The following is a 17,285-nucleotide window of genomic DNA, read 5'->3' as shown; positions in this document are numbered from 1 at the left end:
GCCCATTTGTCACTCGGCGCCGGAAGTTCACGTGTTTTGCAGATTTCGAAACAAATCAAATTACCACTTGTACCCTTCCTGAAGGATTTTTAATGTTGTACGGAACCGTTTCTTAGGACTTTTAAGATTTCTCGTCGCTAGAAGGGAGGGTAGGCGACTCTGAATCTACGACTAGGTTGGGCTGGCTTAACAATTATCTTGCAGAGTTATGTTCAAGTTTTGTATTCTACTGTTTTGTAATTTTTAACCGACTTCGAAAAAGGAGGAGGTTACTCAATTCGATCTGTACGTGCCTTTCTTTCGCTTTTTTTCTATGTATGTTCACCGATTACGCCGAGATGGATGGACCAATCAGGACGAAACCTTGTGCATCTTGTAGAGTATGTCCCCGGGGTGGTCCAGTGAACACAAATTTTGCATTTTTTCATTCCTTACGATTTTATTTGCGAAAAATGAATTATTTCATGTATGTTCACTCATTACGCCGAGATGGATGGACCAATCAGGACGAAACCTACTGCATTTTGTAGGGTATGTCTCCCGATTGGTCCTTTGAAAACAAATTTTGCATTTCTTCATTCTTCGCGGTTTTTTATTGCAAATAACCAATGAGACCGAAAAACCATCATGTTCTACAAATTCTGCTGGTTCCACTAAAAAGTGTGAAATAAAAAAATTTTATAAGAAAAAACTAAACCGACTTCGAAAAAATGCACTAAAAAGTATGAAATAATTTCCATTTCATTTATATCAATACACACGATCTTAAATACAATACAGTCGTTTCAAAGGCGGCGGAAAACTGAAAATTTCCCAAATTACAGATGTTGCTGATTATGATTTTATTGGAATATGATGGACTTGGAAATCAGTAGGTGAGAAGAGAAGGCACATTAATATGTGAAAGCATATAGAAGGCATTTATGGATTTTCGTAATTTCCAGTGTCGAAAATTTTCAATTTTGCGCCGCCTCCGAACAGATTGTATTGTATTTAAGTTCGTGTGTATTCACATAAATTAAATGGAAATTATTTCATACTTTTTAGTGCATTCTTTTAGTGCGTTTTTCGAAGTCGGTTTAATTTTTTTTTATAAAATTTTTCTGTATTCTGTTGTGCACGTGTCATGATGTCACGTGACTAATCCGGTCCTGGCAGAGAGGGGGTAATTGTACCGCCCTCAATTCGAGTCAATTTCCCGACTCTCGACCAACGTAATGAATAAAGGGCGACGAATTAATTTGTACACTAGATCGAGAACTTCAAACTTCGGACAGAGTTGATCAGTATGTAGGACTAATCCAGTACTGGCAGAGAGGGGGTAACTCTTTCCCCTCAATTCGAGTCGATTCCCCTGATCTGGTGACTCTGGACTAATGAATACAGTGTCACGAATCAATTTCTACACCTAATAAATTGAATTTGGGATAAAAATGTTGATTATGCGCTCGTGTCAGACAGTGTTGCATTATTCAAAAAACATCTTTATCATAAATGCCACCAAGACACTAGACCGAGAACTTGGAGCTTTGGACAGAATTGAGTATATTCGAGGTGAATGCGAGTCGCATAAGCGGAGGTTCGCGGAGCGGTGGTTTTCACGGACGCGGATATTTCACGGGCGCAGTAAATAATAATGGTCGTTAGTTACGATCGAGGCTGCCCAGGGTTTTCCGGGGCGAGTTCGAGAGCCGGTCGCGCCGTAGACTCTAGGAATTTATTGTCCTCGGAAAGTCTCCGGGTGTCTGGTCTTGCTCCGGGGCGTCCGGCTCGTTTCTCTTCCGCTCTTCTTTCGCGGTGTGGCCGGCCACCCGAAGCGTCGAGGTAATAAACACCAGATAATCCTAGGGAGAAACTGGGCGCGGTGCCCTAGGGAATCTCCTTCGGACCCGGGCTCCGTTCGAACAGTCCGTGTGCCCACGGCGAAAAAGTATCGCGTGCGCGACGGGGATCGTTCCGTAACTCATACGAGGCAAGGCTCGACTTTAGTGCCGCGGCTGCTGTTTAGGTTTATGCAGGAGCGATTCCGCCAGAGACAGTTTATGGAACGGTGAAATACGAGGATGCTCGTCGAGGAGAGCTGGCGGATTTTATTCGACTCTCCTGGATTATTTACCGGCGCGTACTATACTCCGTCGGAACGGGGATATTCGATTTACCCATCTCCCTTAATAGCACGTTCGACATTCCTAAGAATATCGTTCGGTTGAAACGGCAATAGCATCGTTCAATCGTTATGCTCGTAAGTGGAACATAGATTTGTGATTTTAATAATTAAATTGCGGATTTTATACATTTGTGAAACGATCAGATTGAATACGAAACTGAACACAAAATTTAAAAGAATCTAGCAAACTCACTGGATCATTCACTGAAATTATTGGAAAAAGAAATAAATGTCTATGTAGCTTCTCTGTGTGTAGGGTAAGGTTGCTCAAGTCGCGCCTCTTAAGACAAAAAACCGTATAACACTTAGGATTTATCAAATAAATAGAAATTAAATGTGTTATTCAAAACTTGTGTTGATATTGTTGTTATTTTCTATAACGAAATTAGAAAATCTATATGCTTTCACGTAAAATAAACGATATCTTTAAAAACTCACTTCGGTACGACTAAAGGAACCGGTTTCCTAAGTCGTACCACCTATAGCCTAAGTCGTACCTAAGAATTCAATTAAGCGACAGTAATAATTAAAACGTATTTTTCATTAATCTGTTTACATGACACATAGGTATTCAGTTAGTACAAACATCACATACAAATTTTTTTGTTCTTTTGTCAACTCCAACACATACATTGTGCACCCATGATTCGCATTTCAAGCATTGAATCGTGTTTTCCTCCCGATCTCTTTTCCACAAATAAAACAAAATTAATCGCTTTTCTTCTTTTTAATTTTTAATGCCATTAATTTTTAATGCCATTAATTTTTAATGCCATGCCATTCCTTTTTATTAATTACTGCGTTCCTTTTATTTGTCGCATTTTTTATGTTTTCTTTATGTACGACTTAGGAACCTCATATGGGTACGACTTAAGACACGGCACGACTTAAACTTAAAAAGTAAACATAACCTAACATTGAATAAAATTGAACGATTTTGCAAGATTAACTACCAAACATATACAGAAAATTTTAAGAAAATTGAAATAAACTTACTTGATGACAGGATTTATAATGAGGCTGGTTTTTGGCAGACAATAATACGTAGAGCAAGTTGGTTGACTCGGATGTATATTTGGTTGCCGTTGTATGTGCTGTTGTCGCCGTAGTTCGTTCAAAATTCAAGTGGTACGACTCGAGCAACCTTACCGTATTTTTCATTTAATATTAAATTGAATGAAAACTTGTTCGAATTGGGAACTGGTATAATTAAAGGGTGCCTAATAGCTGAAGAAATTCGAAATTCAATTTCGTTTGATCCATTTTATTCGATAAAAAAAGAAGAAGACGACAAGAACGCGCGGCAACCAGTAAACCCAAATTGAAAATAACTGGCCAAGTGCTCGGGCAATTAATTTAACAGAAAGCGTCTGGGAATATTGGAGGGAAGGAGTGATCGATGGCGGAGTTTAACGGGTGCGTGCGAACGTCGCTCGTATTCCAGTATATTTAATTATGCAGTTTGTTTGGACAGACAGTTTCCTGTCGATCGTCGAATCGACGAGACACGTCGCGACGCGGTACAAGCGGCTGCGGCTGCGGCTACGGCTGCGGAACCGAGCGCATGTTTCTCAGTGGCGAGTAACGATTGTTTGCTTTTGCTTCCAGAGGCGGAAAGTTCATCACGGTCGGCGACAGAATTAGGCTGCCCGATGACGTGACGATGGGCTATATTATCGAGTACCTTCTGAAGAAGCAGCTGACGGTCGTCGAGCAGTTCCATTCCCATCTGGAGCCGATGAAATTCCTCAACAAGGACACGTTCGCCGAACAGGTCGGTACATCATGCTCTACCAATCTCTTGATCGACACCTGGACGATCACAATCAGATAATAATAATTAAGCGATTGCAAGATTGCACGAAATTGGCTATTGTTATTTGGGACATTATGGAAATTCACGAAAGACTCGAGGCTCGATTCCAGAACCTGCAATTACGTAATTTGATGGTTTTGCTGCTTGGAAGTAACCGATCTTGACAATTCCATGATCTGACAATTTTTTATCTTAGAAATTATTTACATTGACAATTTTATGCTCTGGCAAGTTTTTTCTCTAGAAATTCACTAGTTTGGCAATCCCATACGCTGACAATTTCATACTTACTTCTATGCTCTTACAATTCCATATTTTCATATTTTTTATTGCAAACATTATCTACTTTGACCAGTCCATGTTCCGGAAATTTTTTAACTTGGAAATTCCACGTGTCTACAATTCCATACTCTCACAATTCCGTGCACTGACAATTTTCTGTTATAATATTCCCTACTTGGACAATTCCATACGCTGGCAATTTTATATGTCGAAAATTCCATGTTTCTACAATTCCATATTTCGATAATTTTATAACTCAAATATTATATTAAAATGTTCGCTACCACCGTCACAAATATGTGACATCCATAATCTGTCACTTAAAAACAGTCAAATTAATTTTATGCACTCTCTCTCTCTCTCTCTCTCTCTCTCTCTCTCTCTCTCTTCGTTGTTGAAAGTCATAGTAGACTGCATAATTTTCAGAGAATCTGTGACTTTCTTCTGCTAAAGTGTTTTAACCATTCAAAATTGGGCACGTTGCATTTAATAAAACTTTCGAACAAGGAAGATAAGCAACGAAACAAATGCTGGTAGATGATAGTTACATTGCAAAAATAAAAAAGTCATTTTGTAAAATTTTTTTATTTGGGCGCTTAAAGAAAATTTAAAGTATATGTTGTGTAGATCTATGTTAGTTATACACATACTGAAAATTTCGTCGAGATCGGTTGACGCAGGATAAAACCACACGCATCGAAAGATGTACGATTCTGTGGATTTTAAGCAGAAACTGATCAAAAGCCGTGTAAAACTACGATTTTCACCATTTTTAACCGATTGTAGCTCGTGTGTATGTTAATTGATTTCAACAAAAAGCATATATTTTAAATTTTCATTAAGGACCCAAATAAAAAAGTTTTAAAATATGCCGTTTTTATTTCTGCATGTAGCCTTGTAAATTATACTTTTTGGAAAATCTTTTTTTTGCATATCATTTCGTAAACCAATGCTTCTAATTGATTATAACAAATCAGGTCGTTTGGTACAATTATAAAAAAGTTATTAGCTTTTAAGAGATGTACGAATACTTTGTACACCCACTGTACATTCATTTTCAAAGCCGACGCGTTTCATGATCAACATCGCACGCTGTATAGAAAAATTCTGAAATCCGAATGCTAAATTGAGAAATCTAAATGATTTGGAAGTGATGCGCACATCTTTTGCTTCTAACATGTCCGCAGAGTCGGTTCCGCGTTCAATCTCGGCAGCGTTCCAAGCAATGATTAATTGATCCGGTACGAACGGGGGATTAAAAAAATTACAGCACAAGGGGATGGAGGGGTGTATTGAGTAAAGAGAGAGAGAGAGAGAGAGGGGGTGAATTAAGATCGTACGGGTCGCAGTGTGAAGTCTAATCGCTGGTAATAGAATAATCTCCGCGGTGATTCACCGGGCGGCTGCTTTCCTTCACGGTACACAATGGCCATTATTTAATTCTTGCCGTTCGCGTCCGTTGTTCGGGAATTGCCGTCGGGCCGACTGACTCATGAAGAAAACCAGGTGACCATTATTGTACGGTCGCGTGATCATCGGGCCACCAGGTGCCGCCATTATCGCCCCCATCCGATATATTCCATCGTGCCATAATTAATAATTACAACACGCTGTCTCGACGATTCCATCTGGCGTTGCTGTACTATTCCCTCTCTTGTCCTATCCCCTTCGCAATTTCTTTGGTAGCACCAAAATTTAGCCATAGCTCTACTGTTTAAACACGTAAATAATAATTCTTGTCAAAATGCGTGGAAATAATACTGAAAATAGTAAAATGCTTCATCGAAGATGAACACCTTAATTGAAGATTGAAGTGTAACTGTTCAAATATTTTCAAAAGTGTTCTCGTGGATGAAAACACTGAATATTTTTAGACAATTTTTCAGGCAAATGTTAAAGTATAAAATTGCGGTTCTTTATGCGGAATAAAAGTTGTCCGCATCGATCGCAAGGAATACGAACCAAATGGAATGTTATTTCTTCCCTTCATAGTTTTAATGGAGGACAAATTATATATTTACAGTTATCAATTTGGTTAATCTTATTGCAGTTTAAAATTTCACGTACTCAATTTTGCTCTAAATACATAAACCCCGCAGTATACATATTAATCAAATATTTATAAACACATTCATAAATTTCGTTAATGTTCCTACAGTTTAAAATTTTAAGCACTCAATTTTTCTGTAAATGCATAAACTCCAAGTATATTGATCAAAGATTTATAAAGACATTTATAAATTTGGTTAATCTTCCTACAGTTTAAAATTTTACCTACTCAAATTTTCTGTAAATGCATCAACCCCAAGTATATTGATAAAAGATTTATAAAGACATTTATAAATTTTGTTAATCTTCCTACAGTTTAAAATTTTACCTACTCAATTTTTCTGTAAATGCATATACCCCAAGTATATTAATCAAATATTTATAAAGACATTTATAAATTTGGTTACTCTTCCTACAGTTTAAAATTTTACCTACTCAATTTTTCTGTAAATGCATCAACCCCAAGTATATTGATAAAAGATTTATAAAGACATTTATAAATTTGGTTAATCTTCCTACAGTTTAAAATTTTACCTACTCAATTTTTTTGTAGATGCATCAACCCCAAGTATATTAATCAAATATTTATAAAGACATTTATAAATTTCGTTAATCTTCCTACAGTTTAAAATTTCAAGCACTCAATTTTTCTGTAAATGCATCAACCCCAAGTATATTAATCAAATATTTATAAAGACATTTATAAATTTTGTTAATCTTCCTACAGTTTAAAATTTTACCTACTCAATTTTTCTGTAGATGCATAAACCCCAAGTATATTAATCAAATATTTATAAAGACATTTATAAATTTGGTTAATCTTCCTACAGTTTAAAATTTTACCTACTCAATTTTTCTGTAAATGCATAAACCCCAAGTATATTGATAAAAGATTTATAAAGACATTTATAAATTTTGTTAATCTTCCTACAGTTTAAAATTTTACCTACTCAATTTTTCTGTAGATGCATAAACCCCAAGTATATTAATCAAATATTTATAAAGACATTTATAAATTTGGTTAATCTTCCTACAGTTTAAAATTTTACCTACTCAATTTTTCTGTAAATGCATCAACCCCAAGTATATTAATCAAATATTTATAAAGACATTTATAAATTTTGTTAATTTTCCTACAGTTTAAAATTTTACCTACTCAATTTTTCTGTAGATGCATAAACCCCAAGTATATTAATCAAATATTTATAAAGACATTTATAAATTTGGTTAATCTTCCTACAGTTTAAAATTTTACCTACTCAATTTTTCTGTAGATGCATAAACCCCAAGTATATTAATCAAATGTTTATAAAGACATTTATAAATTTGGTTAATCTTCCTACAGTTTAAAATTTTACCTACTCAATTTTTCTGTAGATGCATATACCCCAAGTATATTAATCAAATATTTATAAAGACATTTATAAATTTGGTTAATCTTCCTACAGTTTAAAATTTTACCTACTCAATTTTTCTGTAAATGCATCAACCCCAAGTATATTGATCAAAGATTCATAAAGTGCGATAAAGAACAAAATCATACCGAAATGAAAGGAGCTGCACGAAGAATTGGAGAACATACTTGAATGTCCGTTCAACAAAGAAAGTATAAAAACGATGAAATTCGACCAGCTACCCGAGCCTAAACTGATACGTGGACTGGCTCGAAGAGATAATTTCGCCAAGTAAAGAGGTGTGCAACATCACGGCCAGAAAATGAACAGCGCGGAGTCACGTCGGTATCGTAAGCCCGATCGAAGGCAATTTATCCTTAACATGTTCCCGGGCAATTATTTTCTCCGTTGTTCGGCTTGATCGGTCTGCAGGAACGATATAATACTTGGAATTGTGGGGACACGGGAGACTCGCGAAAGGGAAATTTTCCGTCGGCCGAACGCGATCGTATCGCCGCGGCCGAATAACGCTCGCTGAACAAATATTTTCGTTCCGGTCGTGGGCAGAACTTGATCATGCGTTCGGTCTCGCGTTTCATGCGAGCTGGACGCTCGGAGAAAACGACCGACGAAATCTGCTTGTGCTTTCGAGTGCTCGAATCCTGTCTACTCATTTCGTTCGAATTTTTCTTTTGCGTTAACTCTGCGTGCAACATCAGGCTCGTGTATTTAATTAATTAATTTCTCGTTGTTACAGGTCTCGTTCAGCTATTCGAAGGGCCCGAGGGACGAGTGGAACATACTGAAGATCGACGGCTTCGACATGAAGGACGACCCTAAACGGTGAGTTCCTAAAATCAATTTTATTGCTTGACTTGCTTCGTTCGCCCTTCTGCTTCAACTTTTCTATTCTATTTTCCTGTTTCTATTTTATTGACCACTAGACTGCGGATTTTATGCATTTATCACAGAAATGGGTAAGTACAATTTAACGCAGTGGACATATTAAAAAGATTGAAAAACATCAGCGTTATCGGCTTCAGCTTAATCAGCTAATTAAAAGAAGAAAGAAATTTTAATTTCGTTCCTGTGTCTTGCAATCAATACAAACATTTCTTATTTTGCATAAAAATCCGCAGTCTATTGATTACTAATTACTAGACTGTGGATTTCTATGCAAAATAAAGATTGTCTATGTTAACACAAGACACAGGAATTACAGGGACATTTTGTTTCTTCTTTTGATAATGCTATTGAGTCGAAAACACTACAACAGTAGTTTCAGATTTTTGATTTTTGTCATAACTGTGCATAAAATTCGCAGTCTACTAAAGATGCACAGATTCGCAAGACCATCTGAACCAAGAATTTATTTAAACCTTTCTATTACTTGATATCTATTATCATTATTGATTATATTATCAAATTGGCCCATTGCCAGCGACTTTGTAAAACGTGTATACTGACGAAAAAACCAACTTCTCTTACATTTTTAGCAAACTACCTACTCAACGAAATCAATTTTTGCTTCTCCCCTTATATTTTGGGAAAGACAGCGGAAATAGAAGCGTACATAATTGTAATTATAGTTGGATTAACAAGACCAGATTCTTATGATTAGAATCTGGATCTTTAATTGTTCAAGCTATTGAACAATCATTTAAATCCGATCGAAGAAGCACTTTCAATTACCCGATCCGGCTGTTGGTGTTTAATGAAAAAGTCCGTGGACTTCCTCAATCCCTCGGGACCAATCCGTCAGCTTTACGATCGCGGCATAAAAGGAGTAATTAGCGGCTTGCACGTAACAGAATAGTTCCCCCCTCTGTCCCCCTTCCCACAGACACGTTCTTCGTCAGGTTTCTCGTATCATTTTCCCGTTTCTTTGACCCGCTTCGTGTCTTCCCTCGCGAGCGGCGCGGCGCGGCGTTCCTCCGTAAACGCTTCAATTGCTTGTATAATTGGTCGAGCCGTGTGGCTAGACCATGGTGCACACATACACGCAGTATAATCCATATAACGAAGAACAGAAGAGAACAGTCGGAAGAACCACGGTACCTGGAGAGGTAATAACGAACACCGCTTTAATCGTCTTTATTCTAATTACCGGTTGCGTATACTCGCGCGACCTGTTTCTGCGAATCTTCTGCCCGCCAGCCGGGGAGATGAGAATTACTTCTTTGAGGACGTTGGACTTTCTCGGGACCTCTGGGTGATAGATTTTGCTCCTTTTTCGGGATATTGAGGCACTAGTTTGCTGATATTGAAGCCTAGTTTCTTTAGGATATAGATAACTAAACGAATAATTGATTGGTGTCCTTAATTATTTTATAGGAAAGTTGTTTTTGTGCTGAGACAGCTAGTATGAGCCTAGCTTTGTTAGAGGATCGAATAATTCAAGGAATAATTGATAGGTGTCCTTAATTATTTTATAGGAAAGATATTTCAGTGTTGAGATATATACTATGGTCCTATCTCCATTAGAGGATCGAATAATTGAAAGAACAATCGCAAAGTGCCCTTAATAGTTTTTCATTGCAAAATTATTCTGGCGTCAAAACATACGAAATATGGAAACAATGAATAATTGGACGATTGGGATATTCAACCATTTAAATAGTGGAATGTTCACACATAGATTAGGATAAAAAACACGGAGAGTTATAATACAAAATAGAATATAGGAAATATTGAAGTACATAGTCGAGAATCAAGGAAACTAAAACATAGTTAAAAAAATATTGAAGAAGACTCAAGACGCGTTGACCCCACTCTTCGATTCCTTTAGATTCCCAACTCTCCAAGGATTCGAAACCGAAAAAGCCAATAGCAGAGAAGAGAAGACCCTAGCGAGCAAGATCCCGAACTCCCATCACGCGTCCCATCACAGACCGAACTCCGACGCCCATAAAACTGCAACAACGCTCAAATATTTAACGAAGGAGAGTTTCTCATCGATAATTCCTGAAGATGCAGCTTTCTACTTCGGCCGACAACTTTTCCTCGTTGATAGTCATGGAAACTTCGTTTATCTCCACGGAATCGCGATGGCCAGACCCGTGGCCGAGGATCCGAGATTTCAAACTTTCTCGAGCCAAGTCGGTTCTGTAAGCGTCGCATCTCGGGAATCCTCTGAAAAAATTACTGCACTAGTTAACAATTTTTCTGTTTCTACGGCGAGGTAATTTTTCTGAATTTTTTCGTGAGATAGCTGGAGGTACACTATTTTATTTCAAACAATAGGATAATATTTCTGTGTAACGATTGTGGACACTCGGTGATTGTTCTTTTAATTACTCGATCCTCTCACCACTAGGCCTACAGTATTTTTTATTGTAACACATTACAATGTTCCTACATTCCTAAATTCCAAAACATTCCCACATTCCCACATTCCTACATTCTTACATTCCTACATTCCAACATTTCTACATTTTAGTATGTATTGCTGTGTTACTCTACTCCTATATTCCAATATTTCTACATTCCCACATTCATATATTCCCACATTCATACATTTCAGTATTGTTGTGTTACTTTACTCCTATATATTCCAACATTTCTACATTCCAATATTTCTACATTCCAACATTTCTGCATTCCTACATTCCAATATTTCTATGTTACTCTACTCCTATATTTCAAAATTCCTACATCCCTACATTTCTGCATTCTTACATCCCTACATTCCTGCATTCCTATATTCCAACATTCCTACATTCCAACATATCAATATTGCAATTTTCTCCCTTTTGCAATATTCTTTACTCATCCCCTATCTTCTACTTCAACATTTTCTCTTCGCCGTGTTTTTTCTCTCTCTTCACATTCGTTTTTCTCTCTCCTCTTTCTCTTGCCCTTTTCTTCAGCAAGATAATAGTTGAGAGACCCTTTAACGATCTTCACGATTCCCGCGGGGCATGCAAAAGTAACTTCGACTCTTCCTCAGTCTAACACTTCTATGCACTTCTGCAACACCGCTGTGCTTGCACAAATTAGCTCGTTTAACGGTGGAAGAAGTCAGCGACGAACATAAGGATAAAGTTCGAAAAACGATTCGTTATGGGACCCAGCGGTAATCACGGCACTGTCGATGTTTTCTGATTGCAGATTCAGGTCGATCCACTGCCATCTGTTCCCCCACGTGGCCAATTGTCCGCACAGATGATGAGCAGCCGTCTGAGCCGTCGCCGGCCGAACACGGAGACGAATGAAACGGGGCCGACGATCGATCTCGATCCAACAAGCTGAACCACCGTTCAGCTACATCGATCCATAGAGATCTGGATCCGCTTCGTTCATCGCCGTTTTGTTATTCCGTTCGCGATCGTTTGTACATTGGTCTTTGTACATACCTCCGCGCGGCTCCGCGAACATTCCCCCGCCGAATGTTGCGCCGAAGCTCGCGACACTTTCTCATTCTTTTTTTTAAGCGAACGAACGATGGATCGACGATCGAAGTCGTCGATCTTCCTGCTCGATGGTCGCGGGGCAACAGGCTTTAATTTTCGATTTTAAGTTTTTCCACGCTGGTCCGTCTCCCGTCGACGCGGACCGTATTTATGGGACTCGACTAGAGTCGCCAGATGAGCCATGTACCCCCTCTCTGCCAGTACCGGATTAGTCTTAAACCATATATACTTGTAGACCCGGCATAGGTATAGGTTATGTATAGAACGCAGCAGTGTTGCCAGATCGAGGAAATCGAGGGGAATACAGTTTACCCCCTCTCTGATGCCGGACAGTAGGCTCATGGTGCTGGAATGGGATAGTGGAAGGGGAAAAGGAGGAGAGGAAAAAACAATCGGTTTCGCTTGTTTCTGGCGACACTGGAACTCAGTGTTGTAACTTATAACAAGATAATGGAACATCTGGTGTCCACAACTGACGTCACGAGATAATCCAAAATGGAAGATAGCGATATAAAGGCGAGCTATACATGTATAGATATGTAAACATTTCGTAAAATGGCGCAAGCTTGTTGCATAAAGAATTTTAAGGAAAGATATAGCAAATATACCTTTTCACACAAGCAAGTATTCTATACTTAATATCGCATATACAGGGTGTGTCGGCTGAAGGAGGCCACCTAAATATCTCCTTTATTTTTAACGGCACAAAAAAGGTATTTATGACATAATTTAAATGGTATCGAAGGAGGAATATCATAGAAGAACAATATTTTTTGTCCGGTCATTTTTTCATAGTTTTTTCGAGGTCGTTGTTATTTTTTAACGGGAAAGCTTATATTTTTTCAGACGCTATAAGGTGGAATAAAAAAAATGAGTTTTCACGATAAATATATAACGATGACCTTGAGAAAGCTATGAAAAAATAACCGGACAAAAGATATTGTTCTTCTATGATATTCCTCGTTCGATACCATTTAAATTGTGCCATTAAAAATAAAGGAGATATTTAGGTAGCCTCGTTCAGTTGAGACACCCCGTATATTGTTCTTACTATTCTTTTTTTATATTAATCAAATTTCATATTATCATCAACTGCATTAAAATTTGACTTCTTCCAAATTATAATTGATTAAATGAGTTCGCACTATTTAAACTATAATAATAAGAGTAAACTAAAAATGAACAAGAAAATAGATATTACAGTTACAGTTTTCATAAATATTTATACAGAGCGAGATACTCTAGCACTTTAGCTTTGCGGTACTGCAACTTCTCAACGGACTATAGCAATTTGCCCACAACCGTCATCTGGTAGATGATGTAATCTTGGAACAAGGCATGTTATATGAAGCCAGGTCTATAAGTATGTATGATCTAAGCGAATAGTCACGTGCCGTCGTGACGCACGCACGACAGAAACGAAACGCGTCACGTGACCGGGCAGTGACGTGGGGAAAAGCGTCGTAGAAGGGGAAAGTAGAGTGGGGGGATAATTCTCGATCTGGTGACTCGACAGCGAATCTGTCGCAAAGAATTTATGATATATAGATTGTACATAGGGAGATAGAGCGACCGGTATTTGTACATAACAGATAACTAGCCTAATATTGCTCGAGGACCGGGACTTTGCTCGAACGAGCACAAGTAGCGAACGGAAAAATTGTTTGCTGTCTCAACGACGTTTTAATGAATATGCTTAGGTGTTTAAAGTGTGGTATGTATCTCTGCGAATCATCCACTGTGATGTCTATATTAGAATATAATAGTTTTAACTTCGAACACCTTTGTAAAATGTGAAGACTTTGTGAAGGTTTTTCTCTTTAGCAGTTGTAGCCAGCAATTTTTTCCGTTCTGTATAAATATATACACGGTGTCTCGAAGCGATTGTACCATAGGACGAGAGATGCGAGGAACAATCGGCGACGCTCTCGTGAATAAAAATTACCTTAAGCTAGTCTCTTGCGAGGAAGCCGACGGCCGTACAATGTGATATTTAATGGGTGCGAGTGGATTCGCGATTCTGCTTTCGCGCGTGGAACAGGAGATCGGCCGAACTCTCACAGAAGAAATATTTATTCTAACCCAGGCTCGGTCAAAACCGATTTTAACACGGGAAGAACGAAATTAACTCCTTGCTAAGGCAATATTACAAGTAGAGTGCGGATCTTTATGCAATTTATGGCTTTCGGAAATGTTCAGAAAACGGCGGAATATAATATTTGACAGAATATAGTACAATGTTTAGTTCTTCTAGATCTGCAAAGGCTACTGCCACTGGAAATAAGATTGTATTTTATCCCTCTTTCTCTTAAAATTCGTAAAATTTCGTAAACATCCGCAATTTAATTAGAAGCAGACTGACAATTTTATTCGGCTATTTTTTACTTTGCATGAAGGTCAATGTTCTGATCATTGCAGCTGCGGAAGAAATATTATAGCAAGGGGTTAGACCGTATTCCAAGTGTGAAAGTAATTTATTATCACTGCAGCATCTACCTGCAGGAGAAGTCTCGGGAGAAGCTGTCCCAGATCGAATTTTTGAGGAAATTTCTGTGGGCTGGTGGAAATCGATTCCTTTTATTCCCGTTCTCCGCGCCGTCGATCGAATCAGTGTGCAATATTGAGAGAAAGAGAGTGAGAGAGAGAAAGTAAGAAAGAGAGAAATATAAATAAAATTGCTCGGATTAATTGTTTGCTAACCCGGGCGAAAGATCCCGCGGGAATGACTCGTGTAATACACCTGTTGCGTCAAACGCCGGGAGAAATGTGCGAAAAAGTGGATTCCGCCGAGTGGAATCGGTGAGCCCAGCGATCTACGATTGTACGTTGTAACAATGATGTTTTATATAATACACGATATCCATATTACGAAGGCGAGTCGACTTCCTGTGGATTGTTTCCATTGTTCCGTGGAAAACCCGGCCACGTTTCCAGTTTTCCGGTCTTTTAGAAAATTGCCTTCCTCTGTTCCTCTCTAAAGAATTTTAAAATTGATCCTCTCCGACTACATTTTTATCTACGTACATTTATATAATTTTTACAATAATTATTGCAGCCATTATCCATTCAGATTGACACATTTTTCATTGATCATTCGAATACTGCTTCATTTATATTATATTTTTAGTTGTGTTCTAATTGTCAAGTAGGAATGTTTATAAATTATCGACATTCGAATTTCGCCGGAAATTCCGTCCTACTACCTCCATCTGTCCGTTCCAAGAGAAACCGTCCATGAAGTCGGTAAAGTGGCTCTCCTTGTTTCTTACTTCCGATTTTCAACTTCTGATGTCATCAACTTCTACCATGCTCTGCCCTAATTGCATTTAAATATTTGTAAATCAGCTAGAAATAATCATGAACATTTTTTGACTGAAGAGGAAGTCAACGATGGACAGTACCGATCGAGTCGTGTCGACTCTGTTGAAAATGCCCTTGTACGACAGCGGACTCTATCGAAATGAAACGATCAGCTAGTGAACTACATGAGATTGCAACACAAAAGGTGTGTGTCCGAGCGAGCTGGATTTTACAACGGTGTCAGCCTCTGAGCCAGTCAACATTCATGTAATAAATGTTTAGAATATAAGTTATGTACATGTACATTAGTACAAACATTTTATGTATGAAACTACAATGAATGAATAAACACAATGTAATAAAAAAGCATACATGCGTATTTATTTGTAGTTTCTACCATTTTTATCGAACGTCGGACTTGTTGTAGATTTCCGTAAAAACTTTCGAAAATTTGGCTTGACGTTGAGTTGTACTACTGAATTTTCGCCCCACCTCCTTCGATATCATGTTCTCCTAATACTTTCTTAATTTCGATCTTTTCGAAAAATTTCCTCCAAAATTAAGAAAGTATTAGGAGAACATGATATCGAAGGAGATGGCACGAATTTCAGTAGTTTAACTCAACGACAAGACAGACGGTGGAAAATTTTTCGAAAACCTCTAAAATTGAATTTTGCATTAGGAGAATATGATATCGAAGGAGCTGGCACGAAATTCAGTAGTGCAAGTCAACGTCAAGTCAGACGGCCGAAACATTTCGAAAATTCAGTAGTTCAACTCAACGACAAGCCAGACGGTGGAAAATTTTTCGAAAACCTCGAAAATTGAGTTTTGTATTAGGAGAATAGGATATCGAAGGAGGTGGCACGAAATTCAGTAGTGCAAGTCAACGACAAGCCAGACGGTCGAAAATTTTTAAAAATTCAGTAGTTTAACTCAACGACAAGTCAGACGGTCGAAAATTTTTTGAGAACCTCGAAAATTGAGTTTTGCATTAGGAGAATAGGATATCGAAGGAGGTGGCACGAAATTCAGTAGTGCAAGTCAACGACAAGCCAGACGGTCGAAAATTTTTAAAAATTCAGTAGTTTAACTCAACGACAAGTCAGACGGTCGAAAATTTTTTGAGACCTCGAAAATTGAGTTTTGCATTAGGAGAATAGGATATCGAAGGAGGTGGCACGAAATTCAGTAGTGCAAGTCAACGACAAGCCAGAAGGTCGAAAATTTTTAAAAATTCAGTAGTTTAACTCAACGACAAGTCAGACGGTCGAAAATTTTTTGAGAACCTCGAGAATTGAGTTTTGTATTAGGAGAATATGATATCGAAGGAGGTGGCACGAATTCCAGTAGTTTAACTCAACGACAAGTCAGACAATTGAATTTTGCATTAGGAGAATAGGATATCGAAGGAGGTGGCACGAAATTCAGTAGTGCAAGTGAACGTCAAGCCAGACGCTCGAAACATTTCGAAAATTCAGTAGTTCAACTCAACGACAAGCCAGAGGGTGGAAAATTTTTCGAAAACCTCGAGAATTGAGTTTTGTATTAGGAGAATATGATATCGAAGGAGGTGGCACGAAATTCAGTAGTGCAAGTCAACGACAAGCCAGACGGTCGAAAATTTTTAAAAATTCAGTAGTTTAACTCAACGACAAGTCAGACGGTCGAAAATTTTTTGAGAACCTCGAAAATTGAGTTTTGCATTAGGAGAATAGGATATCGAAGGAGGTGGCACGAAATTCAGTAGTGCAAGTCAACGACAAGCCAGACGGTCGAAAATTTTTAAAAATTCAGTAGTTTAACTCAACGACAAGTCAGACGGTCGAAAATTTTTTGAGAACCTCGAAAATTGAGTTTTGTAT

General features: G+C 38.0%; 1 protein-coding gene across 1 annotated transcript in view; it reads left to right on the top strand.

Annotated features, from left to right (window-relative positions):
- The window catches only part of Fng (Fringe glycosyltransferase), a 101,164-nt gene extending 86,178 nt beyond the window's left edge, over nucleotides 1-14,986 (top strand). The window contains exons 7-9 of the mRNA XM_076435246.1: nucleotides 3,776-3,941; nucleotides 8,466-8,551; nucleotides 11,819-14,986. Of these exons, the coding sequence (XP_076291361.1) occupies nucleotides 3,776-3,941; nucleotides 8,466-8,551; nucleotides 11,819-11,876 (310 nt within the window). The 3' untranslated portion in view covers nucleotides 11,877-14,986. The remainder of the gene's footprint in view (nucleotides 1-3,775; nucleotides 3,942-8,465; nucleotides 8,552-11,818) is intronic.
- Nucleotides 14,987-17,285: the final 2,299 nt, after the last annotated feature.

The sequence above is a fragment of the Lasioglossum baleicum genome, chromosome 12, assembly GCF_051020765.1.
Source record: "Lasioglossum baleicum chromosome 12, iyLasBale1, whole genome shotgun sequence".
NCBI lineage: Eukaryota > Metazoa > Arthropoda > Insecta > Hymenoptera > Halictidae > Lasioglossum > Lasioglossum baleicum.
This window is presented reverse-complemented; position numbering and strand designations above follow the sequence as displayed.